The 27,169-nt window shown below is 52.1% G+C and overlaps 11 protein-coding genes across 11 annotated transcripts; 5 read left to right on the forward strand and 6 right to left on the reverse strand.

Moving 5' to 3' along the window:
- Positions 1–300: 300 nt before the first annotated feature.
- Positions 301–2,794, reverse strand: BBA_06326 (ubiquitin carboxyl-terminal hydrolase; the record flags this gene model as incomplete). Its single annotated transcript, XM_008601423.1, has 4 exons — positions 301–448; positions 504–2,599; positions 2,648–2,715; positions 2,767–2,794. The coding sequence occupies 4 exons, from the start codon at positions 2,792–2,794 to the stop codon at positions 301–303; spliced, it is 2,340 nt and encodes a 779-aa protein (XP_008599645.1).
- A 1,292-nt stretch (positions 2,795–4,086) lies between these two features.
- Positions 4,087–4,786, reverse strand: BBA_06327 (methyltransferase-like protein; the record flags this gene model as incomplete). The annotated part of the gene is made up of 2 exons (XM_008601424.1): positions 4,087–4,095; positions 4,154–4,786. The coding sequence occupies 2 exons, from the start codon at positions 4,784–4,786 to the stop codon at positions 4,087–4,089; spliced, it is 642 nt and encodes a 213-aa protein (XP_008599646.1).
- A 762-nt stretch (positions 4,787–5,548) lies between these two features.
- On the forward strand, positions 5,549–6,349 carry BBA_06328 (methyltransferase-like protein; the record flags this gene model as incomplete). The annotated part of the gene is made up of 1 exon (XM_008601425.1): positions 5,549–6,349. One exon carries the CDS (start codon positions 5,549–5,551, stop codon positions 6,347–6,349), a length of 801 nt encoding a protein of 266 aa, XP_008599647.1.
- A 1,525-nt stretch (positions 6,350–7,874) lies between these two features.
- Positions 7,875–8,534, forward strand: BBA_06329 (iron sulfur cluster assembly protein 1; the record flags this gene model as incomplete). The annotated part of the gene is made up of 2 exons (XM_008601426.1): positions 7,875–8,325; positions 8,389–8,534. The coding sequence occupies 2 exons, from the start codon at positions 7,875–7,877 to the stop codon at positions 8,532–8,534; spliced, it is 597 nt and encodes a 198-aa protein (XP_008599648.1).
- Positions 8,535–9,580: 1,046 nt separating this feature from the next.
- BBA_06330 (MFS transporter, putative) lies at positions 9,581–12,680 on the forward strand (the record flags this gene model as incomplete). The annotated part of the gene is made up of 4 exons (XM_008601427.1): positions 9,581–10,945; positions 10,998–11,592; positions 11,644–12,496; positions 12,557–12,680. The coding sequence occupies 4 exons, from the start codon at positions 9,581–9,583 to the stop codon at positions 12,678–12,680; spliced, it is 2,937 nt and encodes a 978-aa protein (XP_008599649.1).
- A 187-nt stretch (positions 12,681–12,867) lies between these two features.
- Positions 12,868–14,244, reverse strand: BBA_06331 (beta-lactamase family protein; the record flags this gene model as incomplete). The annotated part of the gene is made up of 3 exons (XM_008601428.1): positions 12,868–13,295; positions 13,373–13,664; positions 13,699–14,244. 3 exons carry the CDS (start codon positions 14,242–14,244, stop codon positions 12,868–12,870), a joined length of 1,266 nt encoding a protein of 421 aa, XP_008599650.1.
- A 1,929-nt stretch (positions 14,245–16,173) lies between these two features.
- On the forward strand, positions 16,174–17,930 carry BBA_06332 (gamma-glutamyltranspeptidase; the record flags this gene model as incomplete). The annotated part of the gene is made up of 2 exons (XM_008601429.1): positions 16,174–16,565; positions 16,613–17,930. 2 exons carry the CDS (start codon positions 16,174–16,176, stop codon positions 17,928–17,930), a joined length of 1,710 nt encoding a protein of 569 aa, XP_008599651.1.
- A 142-nt stretch (positions 17,931–18,072) lies between these two features.
- On the reverse strand, positions 18,073–18,748 carry BBA_06333 (phospholipase A2; the record flags this gene model as incomplete). Its single annotated transcript, XM_008601430.1, has 2 exons — positions 18,073–18,319; positions 18,423–18,748. The coding sequence occupies 2 exons, from the start codon at positions 18,746–18,748 to the stop codon at positions 18,073–18,075; spliced, it is 573 nt and encodes a 190-aa protein (XP_008599652.1).
- A 1,868-nt stretch (positions 18,749–20,616) lies between these two features.
- Positions 20,617–21,318, reverse strand: BBA_06334 (cupin 2 barrel domain protein; the record flags this gene model as incomplete). The annotated part of the gene is made up of 2 exons (XM_008601431.1): positions 20,617–20,719; positions 21,095–21,318. The coding sequence occupies 2 exons, from the start codon at positions 21,316–21,318 to the stop codon at positions 20,617–20,619; spliced, it is 327 nt and encodes a 108-aa protein (XP_008599653.1).
- Positions 21,319–21,599: 281 nt separating this feature from the next.
- BBA_06335 (succinate-semialdehyde dehydrogenase, putative) lies at positions 21,600–23,184 on the reverse strand (the record flags this gene model as incomplete). Its single annotated transcript, XM_008601432.1, has 2 exons — positions 21,600–21,743; positions 21,802–23,184. 2 exons carry the CDS (start codon positions 23,182–23,184, stop codon positions 21,600–21,602), a joined length of 1,527 nt encoding a protein of 508 aa, XP_008599654.1.
- A 2,181-nt stretch (positions 23,185–25,365) lies between these two features.
- Positions 25,366–27,034, forward strand: BBA_06336 (hexose transporter-like protein; the record flags this gene model as incomplete). The annotated part of the gene is made up of 2 exons (XM_008601433.1): positions 25,366–25,541; positions 25,612–27,034. The coding sequence occupies 2 exons, from the start codon at positions 25,366–25,368 to the stop codon at positions 27,032–27,034; spliced, it is 1,599 nt and encodes a 532-aa protein (XP_008599655.1).
- Positions 27,035–27,169: the final 135 nt, after the last annotated feature.

Below are 27,169 nucleotides of genomic sequence, written 5' to 3' on the forward strand. Positions count from 1 at the left end.
TAGCCGGCGCGAGTTTCATCACGAAGCTTTTGGGTTACATGGGTTCGGCGTTGGGTTTCCGCTATCTTTGACAGCTAATAAAGGACATATCGACGAATGATGAATTGAGAGACTTCTAGGTGCGAATAGGGAGTTGAGAAGGCAAATGTATGCGCTGTATTTCATCAGTCTATTTTCATCTACTCCGGAGCACCAGCTCAAACGCGCCTCGTAATGCAACTCCTCATTCCTCATCAACTCCGCCTATATGAATCTGATTTTTGTTTATTCCCCATTTCTTTCAAGCGTCTCAAGCACCGTCTAGCACCTTGAAAAAAAGTATACGTATGCAAACTTGCGCATTTCCTCTACATCGTATGCCTCAACCACCTTTTCGTCGTTGAACAAAACCCAAGTAGAACCGCTGCTATCCTCGGGATTGGGTTTGCGGAGGAATGCGACGTAATGACTATAGTCAGGTTAGCAACACAGCGAGTATCTCGTGACAATAGATTGAAACTGACCCGGCATGAATACTAGTGCCCTTGTGACAGGCAATGGACTGAAGCTGGAAGCGTGCGGGCAAAGTTGCTGTTCCTGGAGGGTCCTGAGAGGTAGCGAGTTCTGCACTCGTACCTTCGTCATATTCACCTTGATCATCGGGGTGGCTGAACAACCACTCAACAGCGCGCTCCATATCCCCTCCCGTTTCTTTGAGAGCTTTCTTGGCTTGAGGGGCAGCGAACCCCATAGCACCCAACATCTCAATCTTCTCGGGGTCAGCTGTTGACCCACCGCCACTGGACTGCTCCTCGATAACGAGAGGCGCATCAATGTCTGGATCTTCCATATGACCAAATAGCCATTCCATAGCAGAGTTGGCGTCAGAATTGCCTGTGGCGTGAAGTGCCTTTTCGCAACGGTTGCGAGGAAAACCCATGGCTTCAAGCTGTGCGAGGGCAGCCTCATCCGGCACAAATGAAGGAGCTTGTGTCTCGGGCTCGTCTGGCAAGATTTCTTCACCAGGCTGTTGTCCTTTGCTCAAGTAGTTATCGAGAAGGAAAGGTTCGTCGGGTACGATGACAGGGACGTCGACCTTGACCGGAACCCAGTTGATAACTGTCATCTTCCTGGCATTGACAACAAGTGTTTCAGGAAACGTCTTGAAAAGAGACTGCTTCGTAAAGCCATCCTTACTTCCACAGGCGGCACAAGTCAGTTCGACCTTTTCGGCACCCGTAAAAGTATCAAGGCACTCCACCAGGGTTGCGGGCTTATACGCAGTAGGCTGAGCGTCCTCTCCCTCCACAGCTGGTAGCTTCTCGAGAGGGACGTCGATGAAGATACTGTCCTGCTCATTGATGCTATACTTGACCTTGTTGCACGACAGACACTGCAGTCTTTGTTCCAAGATGAACCGGAACGACTTTGTGGGGTCTACACGACCACCATCGTGCTTGGATCTCGTGATGAGTTTGAAGATATGCTGAAGGAACTCAAAGGCATCTTGTTGACGCATAGTCGAAAATTCTTCATGACCTCGTCCAATCAAATGTTTGAGCATGGCTGGTACAAGACCCTTTTGGTGTGCGACGCCGTTCTCGTTTGTCAGCGCAGGATCAGGCTTAGAGTAACGACCCGACCAGAGACCGTCGGCAAATTTTCGCAACTGAGTTTCGAGATCACCGGCTGGATCATCGACAATGGGGAGGTCGTCATTTGGGCGGTAGTAGCGATCGCGTAAAGCGGGCATATCCATGAGACACTGCATAATGCTGGCCATATAGCAGCTGTTGCCGAGATTCTTCAGGCCGGTGAGACCAGGCCCAAATAGTGGCTTGAGTTCCTTGCCATCCTCGGTGGTCATACTGAAATCCCAGCGCAGATTTTGTTCTATCTGCATCTCAGTTAAGCTCTTTTCTGTCTTTTCTCTGTCGGCCAGTATGATGCCCCAGTGCGCAAGGTGCTGGCCAAGATCTTGGTCGAGGCGCTCATCGTCACATTTGTAACAGTAGATATCAGCAGTTCCCTCGGGAGTAATTGAGCCCAATTTGACAGCGACGCCATGGGAGGATTCATCGGAATGTGCCAGCGCGTGAGAGTTGCCGTCGACACCACCCAGCTGCTTCCTGCCGCAGCCAAGATTGCCGCATTCCAAGCAGAGCCAGAGATTTTCCCTAAGATCACAAGCATAGCAGTGACCAAGAGCTCCTTGCTCAATTTTTCGAGATTCGGCTTGTTGCATCAAAAGAATATGCTCGCAGCTGGTAAGCTCTTGTTCCCAAGCCTTCACCTCTTCGCTGCGAGAGAATGTGTTCGCCTTGAGTACGCCGGAGATAACAGGGGCCAATTTGGAATTCGCCGCGTCGAGATCGATATTGCACTCGAGGCATCGCGCCTTGAGAGTCATGTCGAATCGGTCTTCGTCCGTCTCGGCGGCGATGGCCAGTTTCGACATTTTCATGGGTGGCTCATCGCGCACGACTTTCTTTCGGGTCCGGCGAATGTTGAGAGTAAGAGGATGGGAACGAAGGACGCTGTGGAGGCGGTTATGTGCGCGATCACCCGCGCAACCGCCGTTGAAGCACTGGAGACACACGTCAAGGCCGTCGACATCGTCCTGGCCAGATTAGCTGTAAGCCAAGACACAAAATCAGACTCGGCCTACAAGAGAGTCAAAGCACTGCGTGCAGTCTTCGCGATATACCGACTGGGATGGGTTCGGAGGGCTAAGATCTGAACGACCAAATTAGCAACGAGGACAGCGTGAAGGGTGAGGCGGCATACTGGCTGCCTCCAAATGAGGGCAGGCCATGGTTATGTGTTCAAGGCGACCAGAAGCTCGAATTCAGAGATGGTTGTGTTGACTTTTTGAAGAAAGCAAAATCCTGGTAGACGACGATGAGATTGGCCCTTGTCAGCTCGCAATGTTGTTTGGACGTTCACTTTTACGCAGTTAGTTTGCTAGCTGTAGGTGTAGCCCCGCTATGACGGAGGCGGGGAGCTGGTGCCTGGGGTGATGGTGGCGCGTCGCTAGGTACTACCTACCTACCCAAACTACCTTACATGGCTTACCTTCCTTACCTACGGTGCTATCTACCTACCTATAGGGTAAATGAATAATAATAATAATACCTTAGGTACCTACCTACCTAGGTACTTAGAGTACCTATGGTCCCACCCGAGGGTACTTATCTTTTGCAGGCCACTCCACTAACCTAGAAGTACTAGGATCGTCTACGTCGCAAAAAAAGGGTCGTTCACGTATTTAGCACTACTTCTTTAATCATACCTACCTACTTACTAGTCATGCCATAAGATACGGATAGCCATGTCAGAAAACAGCCCTTACCCATGTAGGTAGGTACTCGTGAACCATTGCCCGAAGCTATGGCTTCATATGAGCCTTTCAGCAGCTACTGGCATCGTTGCGGGCCCTACGTCAGCATCTTTACGGGACAGCATTGCTCCTCATCACACCAGGGGTATCAGGCAGAGAAGACCTGCCTGTCATTTCCTACTTTCAAACGAGATCAGCGATTGAAACAACGAAGTATTGTGGTTGTTGTCTCGTCAATTTCAAGATGTGCTTGACTGACTGTTGTATCACTAGAACAGCCTTCTACTCGGGCTTCATTGCTGGAGAGGCGCAGACGGTAGTGGTATGCGCCGCGAGAAGGGGAAAACGACGGCGCTTTCAACTGTGCGTCTTCACTTGAAGTTTTGCTAATCTAAGCATTGGGTGCTATTAACAGATTCTTCTCCCCACTCCTTGAACTCGTCCTGACTTCTTTCCTCTCTCGAAACTATCCCGAGGTGACGAGAGGCGTACGCCACCTCGAACATGACCTTACACCTGTATCGTATCACATTTGCCAGCATATCAATGGCAAAGTCCGAAAGAAAGGCAATCTAGACGACTGTCTCGAGCGAAGTTGATCTGCTTCTCGCCTGGCAAGATCTTGCAATTTTACGCTTTATATATTACCAAGGTACAGATAAGCGGAAAGTCCTTCAATGTACGCCATCGTTTTTCATCTGTTCCCAACCCAATTCTCTCCCTCCATCCCTCTGGAAACACACCGTCTCTCCACTCCATTTTCCCCTTTAGTCCGGCTGCCCGTGCCGTTTTCTCGTATAGTGCCTTCCGTAAATGAAACGACGAGAAACGTACACCTTCCATGCCCGGCTTGTCATCGGCCCCCGGCGTGACGACGACATCGAAAATATGCCCCTGACCAGAAGCAAGTGGCTTCGTGTCGTAGGCAAAGCGAACATCTGAGCTGGGCCATGCGCTGGCGTTAACGCCGTTAGCAAAGGATAAGACGTCATTGGTCGGATACATGCAAATGCCAACGAAGACACCGCTGGGTTTGAGGTTCAAGGCGATGGTGTCAAACATAGCTTGCAGTTGGTCCGCGTTACCAGCATAGTTGAGAAGCCAAGCTCCAGTTACCACATCGAAATTCCCCTCTCCCTCTCCATTACCAACAGGGAACAACTTCGGAGCTAGCGCGTCGCCTTGTACATATTTCACGCGTGTGACATGCTCCGATCCCTGCAGCCGCGCCGCCGCACCGTCGATCATAGCCTGGGACACATCCACGCCCGTCAACGATCGAGCACCCCATTCAAGCAAAAAGAGTGAGTAAAATCCCGTGCCGCAGGCTAGGTCAAGCACATTTTTTGTACAAGCAGGTTTCAGGAAGGGTGTAACGCAAGTGCGGAAGGAGTGGCGCTCCACGGCATTGAATGCGGTGGTTTTGATGATATCGTACTTCGTAGCAATGGCGTCGTATTGTGCCATTTTGAAGCTCTTACACGATACGATACAACTCGAGAGGCTCACGAATTGTTAAACTCAGATTCCAGAGTGTCCCAGAAAGTCGTTATCGAATTAGTCTTGTATGTGGAGGCTCAAGACTGGCGTCTATGATTACATTGATCAGTGATGTAAGTGGTTCGAAGCCTTGAGAGGTAGGCCCACGATAGACTGAGTGATAGATAAAATATGAAGATGCTTTATTTAACACTAATGTGATTTGGTGAGGAAAAATCCTTTAGCTCATGAGTGAATAATAGGCGCTCTTATATAGGGCCTGTTGGGTCCACGGTAGATATAAGTCCTAACCGTTTTGAAAGAGTAGAGATGTGGCCGAGAAGCGCAGTCCGGCTTTCGCGAGACTGGCTAGGAAAAGAATGGCAACACATCGCCCGCTATTAGGTGCTATAGGGTTACGCAGCTACTACAGCCTCACAGCCAACTTTCGCCACTGCTCGCAAGCGAGCCCAAAGGAGCGAAGCCATCGTGACCTCGCGCCGCTGAAGGGTCGAGGTAGCGTCGCACCGCTGACGGTTTGACGTGGCGTCGCACCACCGAATGATAGACATAGCGTCGCACAGCCGAACGGTATATATGGTGGTCGTGTTGAAGCGATGGTGAGCATGCACAGCACCCACGGCACAGTGGGTGCGGGCACATATAGTGTGGTTTCTTCAAAGTCTTTCCCTACCCCTCACTACCTTTCTGATTCTACATCAAATAAAGAAAGGCGAATTCATCTTTGAAATGACACAATACGACTCTATAAGCAAGGAGTACAACGAGGTCTTCGACGCTCTTGGCTACCGAGAGATGGAAGTCGCCAACGTTCGCGCTGCTTTCAAGCCCATTCTCCGCCATGACCTCCACATCATCGAATTTGCATGTGGCGCGGGCTTTTACACGGACAAGCTGCTGTCATGGGGCGCAGGCTCTGTGACTGGGATGGACATATCCAAACGCATGATTGAACTCGCTCGACTGCGACTCGAGTCAACTCCATATGACAACCTAGCGCGTTTCGTTGTCTCTGATGGAACAGTTCCGCGCTCATTCAGCGCCGGCGGCGAGTTGGAGGCATACGACATTGCGTTTGGTGCATGGTTCCTGAATTATAGCGCGACAGCGGCCGAGCTGACTGCTATGTTTACTAGCGTGGCAATCAACCTGAAGCCAACCGGCGTGTTCATTGGCGTCGTTCCGCATCCCACGGAGGACCTCGAGACCCGGGCAAAAGCATTCGCAACGGCTCCGCTGAATCGGCTTTACCCGCGCAACGAGTATACGGGCGAGCTGGAAAGTGGTGACGGATGGGGGCTGCGCGTGCACCTTGACGATCCGAGCATAAACTTCATGACGTACCATCTACGTTCTTCCGTGTATCAACATGCGGCGCGCGCGGCGGGCTTGAAGGGCAAGATTGAGTGGCGGCGCGAGACTCTGCTCGACGATGAGAACTGGAGAGCGAAATGGCGACTGAGCGATGAGGAGTGGGCGGTCAGGGAGCAAAATCCGCACTTGGGCATACTGATGATTTGGAAGAATTGAATTAGTGGAAATCGTTCAAATGAAGGGTCATTGATCCTGTAGATGAAGTCGAAATTGTACGCAACGTTTTTCCTATCAGCTATTACTGCCTTTATCGCCATTCGTGCAGCGAACCCAACAGATCTGCTTGAAGAAGTACTGAATAACGTTCCTTTTATGTGCCCAAAAAAAAAAAAACACTACTCTTATACAAATAAAAGACTAAATGATCTATTCTAGTCTAGGATAGACCTAGTTCAAGTTCAACCATCAGAAGCTCACGATGGAGATTACTCGTCCTAATCTCATAAGTGGGGTTTAAACTAGAGCTACCAACTTCACCCTGATGAAGCTACAGTGAATTTTTAGGAAGCTAGCGACTGTTACAAAACCGCTACCTGGAGGGGATTTAGAACGGGCGAACTAGTAGGGTATAGACCGTCATATGAGCTATTGGCCGACGGCAAGAGTGCATTAAAAGGCACAGTGGTTCGAAGAGCGATGATAGAAGATGCTTGCAGGCTGTCAGGATGTGGATAAATGAGAGTAATATTGCGGGCGCTGATGCCAGCAATTAATTATGGTGCTCACTGCTGGCTCGTGCTTGCAGCCCGGCACCCGGCTTCAACGGTAAACTGGTTTACTTACGCGGGCTTGACCTCGGAGCAAGCAGAAATCCCGAACGCGTCGGCACGTGATCGGACGTAAAGCCCCGCTTAAAATCTTATCAGATTGATTCTGTTTGGCTGGGGAAGAGGATCAAGCGGTGGCGCTCCGACAAGCCGGAGAATGGTGTGGGCAGGGGGAGTATTTGAAATCAGAGCCAGCTCAGCGATTTCGGGAGACCGAGCTAGGCGGCCGGGGAAGCAAAAAAGTTCTGGGCAACAGTGGGAACGTAAATTGGATAGGCTGGCACGGCTGGGCAAAAAGAAAGAAAGGCCACCTCGGAGCCCGTTTCTCATAGCTCCGCAGACGCTGCCCAAGGACGGACGTATGGTTGACGACATAGCCGGTGAATTGCGGGGCACGGCTTGATGACTTAGCAGTGTGACCCAATCAGCTCGGAAAACCGAGACCCACTTTTGCGTAATGGCCGAGAACAAGAGGGCGTTGATTGGCCGGATAGGGGCACTGTATGTGGGATTTTTTTTTTGGCTTTGATTTGCGCTGGCATGCTGGGCGGAGAGGCGACAAGATTTACTAGGCGTCGGCATGCTGGCACAAAGTTGGTCCGCCACCAAGCCTGAGATATCTCATTCTCTCCTCCGTCATCACCATCGAATCCATTGTCTTCGCTTCCCGCAACGTCGAATATCATCAAAGAAACCACAATACACCACAGACAGCGCATACTCGGATCGACGTGCGCTAATTTGTTCAACCCCTTGAGCTGCGCAACCAGCTGAAACCTCGACCCAGCATATTCCGGTCGTCTTTCGCTTCTCGCCGCTCTCCAACACCAGCGCGAGATATTACGTTCATTTCTTTTGAACACCCCCGATTGTCTCTTTCTCTACTTCACAAACACACATCTTCGCCAGCAACCATGCTGTCCAGGACTGCTCGTTTCGCCTCGGGGCGCGCCCTCGCCGCCGCCAGCTCCTCCGTTGCCCGAGGCACAATCTCGGGCGCCCTCGTCCGCCCTGCCGTTGCTGCTCCTGCTGTCTTTTCCGTCTCGGCCAAGCGCTCTTACCACGAAAAGGTGCTCGACCACTATTCGCGCCCGCGTAATGTCGGCTCCATGGACAAGAAGGACGTAGATGTCGGCACCGGCCTGGTCGGCGCCCCGGCATGTGGCGACGTGATGAAACTGCAGATTCGCGTGGACCCCGAGACCAACACCATCTCAGACGTCAAGTTCAAGACGTTTGGCTGCGGCTCCGCCATTGCCTCGAGCAGCTACCTCACGGAGCTCGTGCGTGGTATGAGCCTTGATGATGCTGGCAAGGTCAAGAACACTGAGATTGCCAAGGAGCTGTGCCTACCTCCTGTCAAGCGTAAGTCGATTTTGCCAAACCTTGCAACTCTTTTGTTGGAAAATGAGGCTAACTGATCTATAGTCCACTGCTCTATGCTCGCCGAGGATGCCATCAAGTCTGCCATCTCTGACTACTACAGCAAGAACCCCAAGATCCAGACCACCAATCTGAGCGGTACTGAGATGAAGATGCCTATTGGCGCCACTGCTGAGGCCACTCCGGCGTAATCGAGCTACCAGCATATCGACTACTTGAAAGGATACCAAACAAAAAACAACAAAAAAAAACAGTATATAATCGCATCTTGTCGCTTAACGCTGTGCTGCGGCTTCATTCTCATTTCACGCACAAAAAAGCACCGACAAGATGATGGCGAAACATTGGGTTTATTGCGAGGCACGGACCGACAGAGACTTTTTCCGCTGCGAACGATTTGCTTTTGTCTTTTTTTTCTTCTTTTTTCCAAGTCAACAGGGGACGAGGGGGCGTTGAAATCATGAGAGCGAGCAAGCTATGCTCTCTCGCCTGTGGCCGACAGTTCACGGCATCAGAGTCTCAAAACAGGACAAATCATTCTTAAAAAATACTTGTGTTACTATCAGAGGGAAATATTTTGATATTACAGGACAATGTTTCCTTGTCAGTCGTTAGGCGCAAGGAGATTAGGAATCAGGCAGAAATGGATTATGAATACATCACCTCTCTTGATTTCAAAAAGGGCATGTTTTGCTTATGACGACAGATATGAGCGAGATCACGTACGGCATATCTGACAGCTTCAACGCTCTTACATTGCCAATATTCAGTGTGCAGACGACAGTAGATAGAAGAGGCACGAGTTGAGTCATAACTGCAGTTTTGTCGAGGTGTACGTCGGCACCCCGCTATTACAGTTGCAGGCCCAATCCCACTGAAAGAGGCGCTGTATTCGCGGCATTACGGCAAGTTATCGACGGCTCCAGCCGGTCCATTACAGCGCTGCCTTGGGCGGATTTACAGCGGGTCTTTCGGAGATTGGCGGCGAGCCGGCCTCACCGGACACGAACCGCTGTAAATCATTTGTGCATGGTTACTCATGTCCAACGCCCTCGAATACTTTAATTTGCAACTTATTCAGCACCAATTCATGCTGGTCAGCATAAAATCACAAGTACTTTGTCTCATTTTTATTGCAGTTCAGCAGGTCGTTCAACAGGCCGACTACCCACCAGACTGGGCACCGCCTGACATGCCTCTCCCTCCAAGCGTCGCGCATCATATTCGGTGAACAGGAATGATGAAGCAACGGCTGAAAGCGCTGCCATCATGGCTGAAGCTCGACTGGCACACGGCGAAGCTGACCGTAAAGACGTCTATTCCACCCGCCGTCCTCGTCTGCGCCATCCAGTCCGACGCGTGGATCGCCTATTTTGGCCAGAACGCCTACCTCGCGCCTATTGCCGCCGCCAGCGTCATGGCCGGCTTCCCGCAGGGCATGATGATCGAGTTCAACGCCAAGCAGACAACCATGTACGCCGTCGCGTACTGCTGGGCGCTGCTCGCCGGCTGGTGCGGCCTGCAGGCGCGAAAGCACACCACGGGTGCGTCCGAGGACCTGACGGCGTATAACTCGTCGGCCGAGGCTGTCGTAGCCGTTCTGCTGGCATTTGGTATGTGGGTTGCGTTTACGGTTAAGTCGGCATTCCCTTCCTGGAACATTCAGGTGTCTGTTGCCGCCATCCTGGCCATTGCCGTTATTCCCGCCATTGCGCGGTTGCCCACGATGCATGCCATTATCGAATCGGCAACAAATGCGTTTGTGGTGTTTCTCACCGGCCAGGCCGTAGGACTCGTCAATGCTCTGCTGATTTTCCCGCAGACGTGCAGGGGTCTCTTCAAGAGAGACGCCATTTCGTGCCTCGATGCGTTGTGCGCAATCATGCAGGCGCATGATGCATGCATCGAAGATGTTGTGGCAGGCACGGTACCTTGTTCTTCCTCGGAAGCCACCGGCAGCGAGTCAGTTGAGCAGCTGGAGCGCGCTCTTGATCATCTCGGCAACGAGGTCACCAAGGCGAACGGCCATGTTGAGCACGCGGCGCGAGAGATTTCGTGGGGCGCATATCATCAATCAGAGCTTGACACTGTGTGTGCGCTGTTGGTACAGCTCGTGCCGCCTGTTTCGGGGCTGAGCTTGGTGGCAGACATGATGCAGCGGGAAACGGATGTGTTCGGCGTCATTGGCCACCCAGAACAGACAAGTGTTGGCCGCGAGGATCCTGATGACCAGATGGGACAGCCTCAAGATGACTGGCCAGGTACAGAACTGGAAATGCAAGAACAGCTGCGCAAGATGACGGAGATGATCTCGACTGGCGCAGAGCATGCCAAGTTGCGACTTCAACGAGGCCAAAAACGCAGTTGGATGGGCACAGCAAACGAAAAGTCGGCTGACGAAGAGAGAAACAGCGCAACCAGTCCTGGCGGATCAGAATTTATCGAATACTATCGTGACATGTTCAAAGAGGATGGCGACAAAAACTTGAGTCGTCAGCAAGTTCTTCATCGCTATGTGCAGCATCGTCCACAGATTGGAAAGATGGGACGCGTGCCTACCAACAGACATGCAGACACACTACGGTATTTCGCGCTCCTGCATGTATGTTGACTATACTTTTTAAAAAACGGGTTGCAGACACTGATGGAAATAGTCACAAACTATCCTGGCTGCTCTGGGGCGCAATCTTCTCCGCCTCCTCATCTATCTCGACGAGTGCAACGCACGCCCGAAGCGACTGGTGGCTCCCAACTTTTTCTCTTTGCGTTATTGGGCCGGATTTTTCACTTTGACGAAATTTCTTCCCAAGGATACCCGACCACGGGATGGTGGCACCAAGGTTGAGCTGGATCCCGTGTTTCACAAGCCGCGGAATCCGGATCACCTGCCGCCCACCAATGCTATGGAGGCCGCGGGCGATTACGTTCGAAGAATCAACTCTGTGCTGCGTACTGACCATGCTGCGTATGGGCTACGTGGTGTTTGCGCCGTCATGACGATTGCTATTGTTGGGTTTCTCCGCAACTCGCAAGATTTCTACTTTGCCCAGCGCCTGTTGTGGGCACTCTTTGCCATTTTGCTGTCCATGGGCCGCACGTCGGGGTCCTCGACTTTTCTTCTCATGGGGCGCCTGCTTGGAACCATGGCGTCCATGGTGGCGAGCTACATAATCTGGTACATTGTTGACCAACGCACACCAGGCGTTTTGGTCTTTATGTGGCTATGGTTCATGGTAATCAGCTTTCTCAGTAAGTGCCTATTTCCACATTTCAGAAAAAAAAAAGAAAAAAAAAACGTAGCTTACGCATCTGCTCTAGTCGTGCGATTTCCTGCCCTTTTCAGCATTTGGTTTGTGGCTCTCATTGCAGCAATTGTCATGATTGGTATTGAGCTGCAAACGCAGCAAATTGGTGAAAAGGTCGTGGAGCAGTCTGGCCAGGCTGTCTATCCTCCCTACGTAATCTTTCCTTATCGATTAGCCATTGTTGCACTCGGCGTCATTACCGGCTACATCTGGACAATTTTCCCTTACCCCATTTCCGAACATGCTGAGCTGCGAGATAGCACAGCCCAAGTTTTGTACGAGCTGTCACGCTATTACATGTGCATCCAGCAAACTGTCTTTGCACGTCTTCACCGCGATCTTGGTGATGCCGATGATGCGTCGAGTCCGAGTTCGCGACTACAGTCCGCACTTCGTCGGCTGTTTCTCAAGTATCGAGGGTTGAGTACCAGTGCGAAGAGATCATTCGAGTTTCTCAACTGGGAATTCTCGCTTGGCGGTCGGTTCCCAAAGAAAGCATATGGCGAAATTCTCTCCATTCTGGATCGTTCGGGAAGCTACATGGCGCTCACGAGCTACCTGTCTAAGGAATCCAAGTCTCCTGATGTGATTGCGGCGTGCTGGGCCGAAAGCGCAACCGGGATACCACATATTGATGTGACTCCTCATGGAATCGCGTCAAGAGTCATCATTTTGCACTCTGCACTGGGCGAGGGCCATCCATTGCCTCCTGGCTTACACCAGCTCAAAGTATCGAGCTTGTTCCAACTTCCGAGGAGTAAGCCCTCAAAGGACGACGAGTTTGCGATTGCGGCATTAATCCACAATGTCCATTGGTATTTCATTCACGACGTGAATCGCTTAACTGAGTATGTGTGCCATCAAAGGAAGACGTTTTGTGCGAAGAATATGACACTGACCAGCGGCAGGTTGGTAAGGGAAGTGGTTGGCGAATTACGCTTTTCCTTCATTGATGATCTTGAGGGTTCCTCGGCAAATTCAAGCACAGGGACGGCAGAACCGGCATCTGCCTCTGAACCGCCCCGCGTATAATAGATGCATAAAGTAAGTCTAAAAAGCGATAGAATAACTGGAGTGGATAGAAATTATAGTCATAGAAACACCGGCAACGGCCAAACTCGTCAGCGAGAATTATTTTCAACACACATCGACATGATATATCTACTCGATCACAGTAGTTTTATGCGTCTGACATCAGTCCATACCATACATTCATCATTTACTTGGCCTCTTGCAGCGCCGCATAGACTGCCGTCTCCAGCGCGAACCACGTCTCCATGACCTTGGCGTCGCCAAACGGGAGCACCTGCGCGCACACCATGCCGCCGACGCCGCGCTCCCGATCAACCCACCAAAAGAGGTTCGCAATGCCCGCCCACCACCCCGTCGCCGGGGAGCGACCCGTAGCGCCGCCGTTGAGCATGAGCGAGAGCCCCCAGCCCTGCGTCGCGTCGTCGTCGGCCGCGGTCGGGTAGAGGGCAGGCAGAGAGTTGGTGAGCTCGGGCTTGGACGCCACGATGCCCTGCTGGCCAAACTGCGGAAACTGCGGAATCTGGTTCGTAAACATGTCGGCTACGGTGCTTGTTGACACGAGCTGGACGCCGGTGGTGGGGCATGTGCCGTCGTTGAGGAGCGCGGCGAGGATGCCTGCGTACAAGGGTCAGCAGGAGTAATTGCGAGTTAGAATGGAATGAGGGGGGAAAGAGGGAGTTGGGAGGACGCACGGCAGTACTCTTGCGGCTTGGCGAATAGGCCGGCACCTCCGCTGTTGAAGAGCTTGGCTTGTTCTTCTTTGGTTTCCACCACGAGTGCTTGGCGGTACAGGTGGTCGCGTGGGTGAACTACGCCACTAGGGTCACGATAATGCATGTGCACAACTTTGGCCTTCATTTCCGGCGTCAAGACAAACTTTACGCTCCCTAGGCCCAGTGGCTTGCAAATATGAGTCTGGATGTACTCGTCCAGGGAGACGCCAGTGAAACGTTCCAGGGCAATGCCTGCCCAGTCGACGCCAACCTATGGGTGACTGTTAGATTTTTCGTTGACATACTGCCTCCTCGTAATGACTTGCCCCATATTGCCAGCCCTCTCCAGGCTGAAAGAGGAGAGGCATCTTGACGTCCTCGACTCGGCCAGAAAACTCATCAATGCCTGCGGGGTAATGATAGTTGCGCAGCTTCTCGCTAAAGAACGAGTACCCGAACCCCGACGTGTGCGTCAAGAGCATCCGCATTGTGATGCTCTTCCGCTTCGGCTCCAGCGTGCCGTCGTCGCGCAAGACCTGCACGTCCTTGAGCTCCGGGCAGAGAGTCTCGAGCTGCTCGCTGTCGTCGATCGACAGGCTGCCGCGCTCGACGAGCTGCATGACGCTGAGGGCCGTAACAATCTTGGTGCACGAAGCTATCCAAAAGACATGCTCGGGCGTCAGAGGCTCGGTGGAGGACGCTCCGACAGTGCCGGCGGAGTGGACGAGAAGCTCGTTGCCGGCCTTGTCAAAGACGACGGCGCTGATGCCAGGGACGCCGCCATTTTCCAAGTTGACGGCGTTGCCCAGAATCTTCTTTAGGCTTTGGACAGTGGCGTCGGAGAATGGCATCTTTTTCTTGTTTGTGATGATGTTATAATGTATGAGCGCCTGGGAAAGGGGGGTTTTTAAAATAGATACAGAAAGAGTGAGCAAAGGAGATGGGCTCGTTTGACTACCTGGGCTGCGCGTAATAATATATCCACCTTGTGAACGAGCTGTGAGTTTGCACATGCATCAAATCATAGTTATCAAGGGCTGGGGGACAACTGCAGTTTTGGAGCCAATAATGCCGCCACGCCATGCAACAAGGGACATTATTGCATCCATAGCCGAGACTGGGACTAGCTAAAAGTCAGGCTTCTTATTATGAGAGAATAAAAGGCGGAAACAGTCGCCATCTTATTTTTTTTTTTTTTTTTTTTATCATGATTCTGAGTCTAGTCGAATTACTACCTGGTTCTCCTCCGCCTACCAAGGCCGCAGGTGGACGGCGAGTTACGCCTGTCTAACAAGCACGATGGACGGACGCCAGTAATCCGCGTTATATATAATATGAATATAAAAAGTCTAGTAGAATTTTGTCAGGCGAAATGCCTCGTTGACCGTGAGTTGCCTCCATCTAGTCAGCCGCGATTACCCCGCATCTATACACTCACTCGTGGTTAATACTACACCAGTGCCAACCCTTGGCCGTATGTATAGCATAACTATCTACAATACCGCACCAGGCTCAAAACAATCTCAAACCTTGTCTCGCATTGTTGGACATACAATGCCGCAACTTGAACAGACGCGCACCCTCTACACAGGCATGGCAGGGTCCTGCCACTGCGGCGCAATCCACCATACATTCTGCACCTGAACCAGCCGCACATCCGGAGCAAACAGATGCCGGCACCCCCGCGGCGTGCAGCACATCTAACTACCGATGCAACTGCACTCCTTCTGCCACAAGATTGGGGCTACATGCACGTGCGGCCCGCGTCGCCAACCCACGACTTTCTACTCCTCTCTCCCCTTCGAACCATTCGCAGAGCTGGGCGACTACGTCACGGGCGCGGGGAACCTGCACTTTTTCTACTGCACAATCTGCGCGCGGTGCGGTGCTTTGTATTCGCTGGGGATGGAGAGCTGATCGACGTCGACTTGGATGAGATGTGTGGTGCTGCTGCGTCTGTTTCGGGGAGGAAAAGGAGGGGAAAAGTCTAGGCGTGGCGGCCGAGACTCGGCGGCGGGCATCCGCAGATGGGGCATTCTTTGAGCGTAAATGCACACAGCATCGATGCAGGGCAGGGCTTTTGATATGCGCGAGCTGTCGGAGAAACAAAATGCCATGTATTGCGATTGCTATAGTCTGGAGGTGCGGGAGGCGCCGATGCGCTATGGGCGGCCGCAGGAGAATGGAATTTACTGATGGGGTTGTTTGCCGCTGGCTAATGTTCGCCAGTGCTCTCAATGTCAAATTGTGCGCTGATGAGACCAAGGGCTATCATGTCTTGGATATTCAAGTAACTGCTCATGCTAGCAATTTCCCTCAGAGGAATAGCGTGCCTCACGATCCGACCCCGGACCTTTTGCAGCCGACTAATTCGTACAATATCAACGGGACCTCGCTTGCTATTATTCTTCCCCAGATGCAACCCCCGCATTAAGCTACCAGGATCTTTCGCCTAAACTACTTGGTAACGAGTTAGAGGCTTAATCTAGCTCGGCGCTATGCCGTGCGTTGGCGGGGTAGCAAGGTAGGTAGATAGCGATGATGACCACGATCAAGTGCTGGCCAGTGCGGGCGCTCGCTTTTTGAGAATAGCTAGTCGTGCTAACTAGGGCATAATAAATGATAAGCTGAGGGCCGTCAGATGTCTTAAAAAAAAAGAGGCAGCCCATCTTCCCCTCTTCATTCTTTCTGTTGGGCGCCCACTGGTCAACCGTTCTTTCGCTGCAGTCCCCCCCCCCCCCCCCCCCCAGCAACTTACACCACCACAACCTCTGTCTGCCATGAAGTTCGTTTCAACTCATGCCGCCCTGATTTGTGGCTGGCTATCGACTGTGTCGTTTGCGGCCCCGGGTTCTTCTTGCCCAGCGCCACCGCCACAGCCCGACGCCGCGAATCGTGGCGCCGTCTCGTCTGAAAATGCCATTTGCAGCGGCATTGGCACGCAGCTCATCAAAGAGGGCGGCAACGCCGTCGACGCCCTCGTCGGCACCGTATTCTGCGTGGGCACCGTGGCCATGTACCACAGCGGGATTGGTGGCGGTGGCTTTATGCTCCTGAGAGACAAGAATGGCCATTACGAATTCGTCGATTTTCGAGAGACGGCGCCAGCAGCAGCGTTTCAGGAAATGTACAAGAACAATACAGATGCCAGTCTGTATGGCGGCTTGGCAAGGTACATAGTTTGCCTGTCAGGTGAAAACGTGGTACTGACTGTAATAGCGGAATTCCGGGAGAGCTACGAGGTCTTGAATACGTGCACAAAAAGTATGGCGTACTGGACTGGGCCACAGTCATGGCGCCAGCGATCAGGATTGCGAGATGTGGCTTCCCAGTTGACCAAGATCTCGTGAGTTATATCAAACAGACTCCTAGAAATCAATTCCTCGTCGAGGATCCAAACTGGGCCGTTGATTTCGCTCCCAACGGCAAGCTACTAGGGCTTGGAGAGACAATCACTCGCAAGCGCTATGCCGACACTCTCGAGACGATTGCCAGTGAGGGCGCGGATGCTTTTTACACTGGCGCGATTGCCCGTGCAACAATCAGGGCGCTTGGCGCTCAAAATGGGACAATGACGCTAAAAGACCTCGAAGATTACACGATTGCGCATCGCCAACCGCTTCACATCATGTATCGCGGGCACAAGCTGACGAGCACAAATGCGCCGTCCAGCGGCCCGGTTGCACTGAGCGCGCTGAACACCGTGAGTGGCTATGACGAATTTTTCCAACCAGAGACGGTCAACATTTCTACGCACCGTCTCGACGAGGCGATTCGCTTTGCATATGGCCAGCGCACAAAGCTGGGCGATCCGTCCTTTATCGATGGACTGTCCAACTACACGGCTGCCATGGTGGCTTCGCGTACCGGCGCCGAGATTCGCGCAAGAATCTCCGACACCAAAACGGAAGAGGTTGCATACTATAACCCACAAGGCATCGAGTCTCTCGATACACCTGGCACATCGCACATTGTAGCGGCCGACGCCAGCGGCATGGCAGTGTCCTTGACCACGACAATCAACACGCTCTTTGGCTCGCGCGTCTTGGTGCCCGAGACTGGCGTGCTGATGAATAACGAAATGAATGATTTCAGTATCCCGGGCTCCAGCAATGCTTTTGGGTACAGGCCGAGCCCCCAAAACTATGTCCGCCCGGGCAAGAGGCCCCTGTCGTCTATTTCTCCCGTCATTGCCGAGACACCCGAGGGCAAGCTGTATTTTGCTTGCGGATCTGCAGGTGGCAGCCGCATCACGACTGCAACGATTCAGCTCGTCGTGCACATGCTCGATCAGGGCATGGGCGCCGCGGAGTCGCTGAAGCAGCCGCGCCTCCACGACCAGCTCCAGCCAAATCAAGTGACGTTTGAGTACGCATATGATAATTCGACAACGGCGTTTATGAAGTCGCTCGGTCACAACGTCACTTGGGTAGCCCCGGGTCAGAGTACGGCACAGGCTCTCAAGCTTCTAGCGAATGGAACCTTTGAAGCGGGAGGGGAGCCAAGGCAGAAGAACTCTGGTGGTTTCGCGGTATAACGAATTGACTCTGGATATTTTAGACGAACAAGAACGGCAGTAGAAGCTATAGTACAGTATAAACAGTTATATATATATATATTCGTATATTCATATATCTCTTTGATCCACAATCTCGTATCCGTGCTGAACCAGATATGGCTTATAGCCGAGGCAGGAGGCCGTCGGCTTGGTCCGCCTTGACAGCCTGGTGGTATTCCTGGAGAGCAGTGTAGTATACAGCAATGAGATCCTCTGCAGACTCTTTGGGATCTGTAGCAGAGGCCACGACGGCACCCATCTCGTCGCGTTTAGCGAAACCACCAAACATGCGCACGCCAGCATAGTAGACGTCGGCAAGGCCATGGCATGAGCGCAGGGCCGAAACATCAGTGCACTGGAATATCATACTGAATCAACGTTAGCCCCGCCCACGCAAAAACATTGTTGTCAAAACACTTCTCGGAGAGGAAAACACTTCTCGGAGAGGAAAGGGAGATTATATTTTCTTACTCATTATAAAAGTTTAGATCGATACGATACCGGCTGTCAGACTCAAATCGGGTCTGAGCCTGGTAGTTGCGATAGCCAAAGTCATGGCGCTGGCAGGCGGGCTCAAAGGGAAAGCCAAAGGGGTTGTTGGAGGCATGCGTGCAGCCATCAGAGGTCCAGTCAAGCGAGTCTGGGTTCTCCTTTTCCCGATACTCGAGGAACGTGGGGAGGGGCGTGGAAAACAGGTAGCGGTCCGTGATGTCCTCCTTGGGTTCGCGCGGGTCAACAACGCTGGCCGGAGCCGCCAGGGCAAGGGGGAGAAGAGAAGAAAAGTAGGCCAGCTTCATGATTTTGAGAAGAAGAAGAAGAAGAAGAGGATGATGATGATGATGATGTAAAAACAAGAGGTCTTGCTACCGAGTCGAGAAGATGAATACCACCATGATAAGTGACGAGACTTTTGTCGCGGGTTTATATAGACACAAGACGAAGGCCGAGTAATTGTCTCCTCGGCCAACGCCGCTTGTGCTACTCCCCTTGGCAATAGTTCAGGTAACATATCTTGGCAAGCATATTTACCACTTTACATGAAGTAGCCCGAAAACGACTTTACCGAAGCCCTTGTCGATGGGTTTTGGTGGGTGTCAACGGCTATCGGCTGTCGGCCGGCACCGTCGCAACGCAAACCATGTATGTGTGTTCTTTGAAAGAGGACTCAATATTTCGAGGTAATACCTGCCCCTCTTCCCCATGATGTCCATACGAGGACTCAACTTTGCTAACTAGCCATGGCAAAGGAGAGCGTAATTCCAGCGGGGAGAATTTGACGTTCAAAGTAGTAGTCTCCCCCACAGACCCGGGTACCCGTGGCGTGCGGAGCGTGATCATTTGATGCTGCAGCTTATTCCTGCCCAGCTCGAAAAGGGTAACATGCTTTGCGGGGGAGAAATGGGGGGGGAAGAGAAAGGGGAGAGAGAGAGACATGAGCCGGCAACCGCCGGCCCTTGCTTGGCCTACTTTCGGCCGTGTCTCCCTCGACTGATTGGGTACTTTGCACTTTCTTTCATGCTGCCCGTGCATTTGAATCCGTGGCAGTTTTTGTAACTACATTACAAAGGGTTGCTGCGAGATTTGCAGCTGCAAGATTTCTCAGCCACGACTCTCATCTCAGTTTTGCTAAATAGAGAGGACCACTATATCCGGCGTGGCGTCGACGCCTACTGGGGGTAACTGGGGGGAATTTCGGATTCGGCTATCCACCTTCCCATGTTCAAAGTGACCTGCTGATCAGTTGATATCTACAAGGTTGCTTATATCAAACCTCAGTAATGGGTTCGGTGAACCTATTCAGCGCGCACTGATCTGCGTGTGGCTACCTCTCTCCATGGTTCGAGAAGTTTGTTGGGATAACTGATATCTGATATTCAAGGCTCCGAGTGGCTTGTCAATTAAAATGCCAATGGGCTTACTCACACTAATCATTAGTATCCGTACTCCAGCGCCGATTTCGCTCGACTCACATCAGCCCTACCACCGCCACAACATGGCATACTTGAGATGAAAACGGCGCATGCCTCAGTGCGAACCTTGCACATCGACACCACCACCAAGTGTGCACAATATCTCGAGCTGATTTTCGGGCTGAGCAGCCGTCTCGCCGTTGTGACAGGGGCCAGCCAGCTCCAATTGGTCGGGCCATTACTTCCTGAGCTTTGGCCGTGAGGGGGGGGCAAAAGTGGTTCTCGTTCGCGCGCCGCCCCGAGGCTCTCCACGCCGCCATTCAACCATTTTTTTCGCGAGCAGGGGAAAAAAACGTCCTAGTTGTACCGTATTACCGTCGGCTTGAACCCATGACGTGGAAAGTGCCGACTCGATCTTAAGAATTCGGCCGTCTTTGTCGGCACACAAGGCCCTTCCGGAACCATCCTGGTCAATGCCGTGTCAATATCCCAAGGGTTCATATGAACGACCTTGACGCTGGACAGCCGCTGGGATGAGTGAGAACCATGATCGTCAACCTCACCGCCGCGTTCCCAGATGGGTCAGGCTGGCCATTTCTGCCCAGAGGAGCGGCTCACTTTGTCAACGTTTGCTAGTCAGCAGTCCATTCGCGCGTTTTTTGTGGCAGCAAGCAGTGTGTACGGTGTCTTCCCGACTTGCGCTGTCAGGACCAACGCCCTCAGACCGACGTCTGGTCGTTGCGCTGCGTGCTCTGTCATGCCGTCGCGCCTGGGTTGGTGGAAACAGCCTTGACGACGGTGGAAACAGCCTTGACGACGGTGGAAACAGCCTTGACGAGGTGGTATGTGTCGAGGAGCCTTGTCACAAAATACATTGCAAGAAGCATGGTTGGGAGAAACGGCGTGCCTGGACGCTTTGTAAAAACCTCATCTATTGAACCAGTAGTTCGTGCGAGTGACGCAGATATAGGAATGACAATGTTTGTGACTTTGGATATAACGCAACAAGATATGCAGACTCCCCTCTTCAACTCAACTGCCTCGAATCAACAGTAAAACTTTGCTTTTTCCCCGCAGAAATATCAGTCTATTCTTAAACATCTCGTGCTGACATCCCTGGTACGCTCAGATACTGGCGCATCGCCAGTATTGACCGTATTGGCAGCCTCGATGAGCATAATTTGCGCATCATCTGCGACTGGGCAGTGGCGAACGCCCTTGCGCACAACATACATGTCGCCAGCCTCCATGGTGATGGCTTCACAGCCCTCCTCAAACTTGATGGTGAGGCGGCCTGATAAGACGTAAAAGAGTTCGTCAGAGTCGGGGTGCGAGTGAAAGACGAATGAACCGTCAATCTTGGCAATCTTGATGTGCTGTCCGTTCACATTGGCGACCAGGTGAGGTGCCCAAGTATCTGCGATGGCTTTGAATGACTCGGGAATAGATGTCGCCATGTTGACGGAATGAATCAAGGGTCTTCTTCTTCATATGTCGATTCCCTTCTCTTCTTTTTTTTTTCTCTCAGCCTGTTCGACAGCTGGCTGGCTGTATTTATTGCCAACATGTTTGTCGTCAGCGTCGTCGCTCAAGGGCGCGCGCCACTAAGACGACAGGGCGTAGACTAATCCGTTCGAGGCTAAAGCTTCATATTGGAATCTTTCAAAAACTGCTTACATGAGGCAGGAACACCCGGTTACAAAGGTATAGATTGAGCAAAGTCTCGCAGAACTCTACTTTAAAAATGACCCTCGAGTGTAATGGTCACCGTCTTTGCAACAAGGTACTCGTTGACGGCGACATCTTTACCGCTCTCCTTTCCATAGCCAGATTCCTTGATTCCACCAAAAGGGCTTTCTGCGGCAGAGCTGTTGCCAGTATTCTGTCTTTTTCGTTAGCGATGCTGAACGTAGTCTTGAATTCTGCAAGTTGTCACTTACCACACCAATCATGCCAGCTTCGAGATTCTCGGACAGGCGAAACACCCGATCCATGTTTTTGGTAAAGGCATAACTTGCCAAACCCATGCTTGTGTCATTGGCCCACTGTGTAACCTCTTCTTCCGTATCAAACGAATAGAGTCCGCAGACTGGCGCAAACGTCTCTTCGCGCGTCATCAGCATGTCCTTTGTCATTCCCGTGAGAATCGTGGGCTCCATAAAGTAGCCGCCCACGCCTTTGCCATTGCCTGTGCCGTCCTTGAGGCTGCCTTTACCACTTCCAAGAACGAGGCTCGCTCCGAGATTGAGCGCATCGGATACCTGCGCTTCTGCCTTTTTGATGCCATTGGGAATAGTCACCGGGCCCATGGTCGTGCCGTCCTTGGATCCATGGCCAACCACGAGGCCCTTTGTCTTGTCCACCAGCATCTTTGTAAACTTTTCGTAAATGCTGGACTGCACGTAGAGACGGTTGGCGGTGATGCATGCCTGGCCTGCATGCCGCCACTTGAGAGCCATCAACTGTTCCAGGGCCTGGTCCAAGTTGGCATCATCGAATACGATGAATGGGCAGTTTCCACCGAGCTCTAGGGTGCACTTCTTCAGGTTGCGCGCGCAAAGGCCAGCCACAATCTTGCCGACGCGCGTACTGCCGGTAAAGGTGACTTTGCGCACATTCGGGTGCAGGCAAAGCGCTTCGGACAAGGGAGGAGTATTGGCGAGCGAAGTCGTCAAGACGTTGAACACCCCGGGGCCGTATCCGGCGCGGCTGGCAAGCTCGGCCAGGGCCAGGCAGGTCAGCGGCGTCTCTGGCGAAGGCTTGACAATCATGGTGCAGCCGGCGGCAAACGCGGCGCCTGCTTTGCGGAGAATCATGGCCATGGGAAAGTTCCAAGGCACCAGCGCAACAGCAACGCCAATGGGCTGCTTCACAATCATGACCCGGCGGTTCGGCGCCGCCGGGACGCTGACTGAGCCCTGGATGCGCTCAGCCTCCCCGGCAAACCACCAAGTGAAGCCCTGTGCGTAGGCAACCTCGGCTTGAGCTTCCGCAAGAGGCTTGCCGCTCTCCCAGGTCATGATGGTAGCCAGGTCATCCTTGTGCTCGTCAATCAGCTTGTGCCAGGCAATGAGCAGCTGTGCGCGTTTGCGGGGGGTGACTTTGCGATATGTTTGAAATGCTGCGTACGCCGCCTCGACTGCTGCTTCCACGTCCTCGGGCCCATTGTCCGGGCACGATGCCCAGGTCCTGTCAGAGCCTGGGTCAATGACGTTGAAGCGTTTGCCCGACTTGGCCTCTACCCATTTGGCATTCACATAGGACCGGTCCTTGAGAAGAGATGCGTCCTTGAGGGCAAATGGCAAATCGGTAGCTGATGACATTTCGAATTTTCGATGAATAATGGGCAAAGCAGAAAGATGTCTCGGTTAGGCTTCGCAAGGTAATAGATACCTGAGAGCTGCTGCGATGACATTGTAGACATAACGCGGGGTTATGCGGGGGAAAGGGGCTAGCAAGTCGGCGTCTTGCGATTCGTTACTAATAATTGGCCACCATCTTGCATGTTTTCGATAGCCAGAGAAGCACGACATCAATATCTGCCTTGAACTATTATTATTTGGATTTTGCAGAGCATCATGAGTTTAGCTTACCTGCCAGACTGCATCGCTTCGCTCGGTCGCATGGCACGGGCGCTCTCCATCCGTACAACTCAGCGAAACTTTGCTTCTATGGTCTGAAAAGGACAGCAATGTTGTGGCTTGGAAATCGCGGGCTTTTTGCCGTGGGATGACGTGAAATCGACACCAGCAATTCCAAAGATGACATGACTTGCACTATTAAGGTAGTAGCAACAAATTCGCCGAGTCTCTAGGTAGTCTTGCGCGCCAGAAATACAGTCCAGTAGAGCGCCCACTTTTACAGTGGCGTAACTAGTCAGTTCGTTGCCGCCCCGATCGTACATGTCCCGTGACTTAATTTTAGTGGTTGCTGGGCACTGCTGGGCCCTGGCTCACGTTATAAATTACCTATTGAGTGCGGCTCTGCCGTTATGGGCCGGAGTTATCCTCGTTGGTTCCCACCGTTTTCGCAAAATAGGGCCGTGTGAGCTCGGTCTAATTAGTTTAGAGACTCCGGAGCCCCATGGAGTGCTATAGACAGCACATGGTATTGTCAGGCAAAATCCCCAGGGGGCTCGTGGAAACTTTTTGTGTAATTAGTCTACTGTTAGTCTTGTTACCCCCTATTCTCACTCTTGCAGCGTCTTGCTTGAGAGATGTGGATCACGACTGATAAATACATGCAAAATATGATTGGACCAGGCAGCATGTTTACTAACTTATTACGACAGTGTACGGATTACCGAGTACGGATATAGCATCTCTCAATCGAGACTACATCACACCTTTAGATGGCGCCGACCAACGTCCCTTTCAGAGCCATGTTTAACCTTTTTTTTTTCTTCCTTCTAGATTTGTTGCTTATTATACAAACTCATCTCGTGACGTTCGGCACTACCGGCGCTGCCGACTCGGCCGTTCTTTTCGAAACGTCTTGACAAAACGCGCAACAAGGGGCTCGAAAAGCCTTACAGCACCCAGTAAGCATCCAATCTTTAGTGGCTTGTTGCTGCTCATCGGCCCGAGACAGTGGATCGCCCTGGCGCATTGTGTGGTTCCTCACTTAAAAAAAGCCTCAACGAGTTTGGCGCTGCATCGTCAAAGGGGAAAACAGGGTACATGGGGCTGGCTATTTGCCTGCTTCGCAGCGCGCGCCTGAGCGCATTGTGCAGGACAACTCGCAGAAGGTGCTCCAGTGACAAGCATTGGCGGGGGAAGAGGAAAAGGGAAATGAGTGACAGGCACTGGGCTTTTCAACTGGATGATGTCAACAAGTACGCCAGCCCCCAAACTAACGCGATAGTGCCTCGATTGGATCCGCTGTGCGTGCATCTAGTGACTAGTCAGGTATGCGTACAAGCACAGGCTGATAATTACAGGGAGTAGTCAAACAAGTTGAAACGAGCGTCTTGCTCTTTCTTTGCCCGTCAGAAGAAAACAGCTTCAGGGCACACACACACACACGAGCTCGGAGGAAACGGCACTTTGAGAAGCCAGAGACGGCTTGCGGGTGACTCGGTCGCCACAAGAGAAGAAAAAAAAAAGCTTCCTCTCGGGATCGGCCCACTGCAACCGCCAACTCGAATGCTGCCAAGGGAATATGTCCGGCGGTGCTCCGGCACGGCTTACCGATTACCTGGCTGCAAAGTACCGAAACTAGCAACAACTCTTCTGGGAATGTGGACCACACCTGCCCCGACGCAGCATGACTCTCCGTATGGATGAACTGCACTTGACAATAATTGCGCCGGAAAATAGTGGACTGTTGCTCAGGCTTGTTTTTTTTTTTTTTCCTCCTTCTTCTATTTATACGATTAGAGTTGCTCTGCTCACCGAGGGCCGTGCTCTCTGTTCTCTCCCTTGTTTTGGCATCATTACCTACAAGAGTTACAATTGACACAACAACAACAAACAACAATAGGGCACAACTCCCAACACACTACGATGGGTGCCTTTACCAAACGCAAGCTCAGCAATGCTCACCTCCCCGAGGATGAGCGACCCCAGGTTGAGCTGGCGCAGAACCAGAGCGTCAGCCCGGATGAGCAAAAGGTCACAGCCTTGGCCGTGGCTGCCGGCTTCACGGCCAGTCTCGGCGGCCTCATCTTTGGCTACGTCAGGTACAGTGATGCGCTGTCCGCAACATTTTCTTCTTGATTCCAGTGTCTAACTTTTATCTCTTTTGTTTAGTGGTGAAATCTCTGGTTTCTTCCCCATGAAGGATTACTCGCGTCGATTTGGCCAGCTCGGCGCCAACGGTCTTTACGAATTCAGCGCGGCGCGACAGGGCACGATTGTCGGTCTCGTCAGCATTGGCGCCCTCATTGGTGCCCTGATTGCCGGCAAGATGGCCGACATGCTCGGTCGCAGAATGGCCATTTCTCTTACTGCCTTCTTCACCTGCATCGGCACCGTCATTGAGATTTCTTCCAGCACGCACTGGGTCCAGTTCGCCATTGGCCGACTCATCACTGGTCTGAGCATTGGTTCTCTGTCGGTCGTCGTGCCCATGTACCAGTCCGAATGCTCACCTGCCCCCATCCGCGGCGTGGTTGTTTCTTCATATCAGCTCCTCATTACTTTTGGTATCTGGCTCGCCGAGATTGTCAACTTTGGCACCGAAAAGATGGCCAATAGTGCATCGTGGCGCATTCCCAACGGCCTTTCTTTTGCCTGGGCCTTGGTTCTTGGAACACTTATTCTCTTCTTCCCCGAGTCCCCACGATACGCATACGGCCGCGGTCGCACTCAAGAGGCTCGCACGACGATTGCCAAACTCGCTGGTCTGCCAGAAAACTCAGTCACCGTCGAACACCAGATCAACGACCTTCAGAACAAAATCAACGAGGAGAGTGAACTATCAAAGGAATTCAGCTTTTTCGAAATCTTTACTGGACCACGAATGTTCTACCGAACCATACTGGGTATTACCCTAGGAGCTGGACAGCAGCTCGTCGGCGTCAACTATTTTTTCTATTTTGGAACAACCGTCTTCGCATCTACCGGTCTTAGCAACAGTTACGTCACCCAGCTTATCCTGGGATCTGTGAACGTGGTTGCCACTATCGTGTCCCTCTGGATTGTTAGCAGATACGGAAGACGTCCTATCCTCATGATGGGTGCGGGCTGGATGTCCATGTGCTTCTTGATCTACGCATTCGTCGGACACTTTGGTGACCCTTCGAATAACTCGACAACCGGTAGCGTCTTGATCGTCTTCTCTTGTCTTTCCATTGTCGCTTTTGCCGTCTCCTGGGGCCCGGTCGTCTGGGCCGTCAACTCGGAGCTGTACCCTCTCCGCTACCGCAGTGTCTGCATGGGTCTGGCTACTGCCGCGAATTGGTTCTGGAACTTTATGCTGTCATTCTTCACCCGCTTCATTACTGACAAGATTGACTACCTCTATGGCCTCGTCTTTGCCGGCTGCTGTGCTGCCTTGGTCGTCATTGTCTTCTTCTTCGTCATTGAGTCCAAGGACCGCACTCTGGAGGAAGTCGACCTCATGTACATTCAGCACGTTAATCCAATCACTTCTGCCAAGTGGGAAAGCGGCGCTTACCACAAGGAGGGTCGCAGCACTGGCGTGGATGCCTCTCCTAGCGCTGAGGCGTAAGAGCGTAATATTATATAATAAGTATGATTATTGAGCAAGACGATGACTAGACAGATAGATGATAGCAAGAATTTTTATTGTTTGAATTATGCATTTTAAATGCATTTTTATGTCATGTTTTTCTAAAGCTTGTAT

The sequence above is a fragment of the Beauveria bassiana genome (assembly GCF_000280675.1).
Source record: "Beauveria bassiana ARSEF 2860 unplaced genomic scaffold BBA_S00018, whole genome shotgun sequence".
NCBI classification, from domain to species: Eukaryota; Fungi; Ascomycota; class Sordariomycetes; order Hypocreales; family Cordycipitaceae; genus Beauveria; species Beauveria bassiana.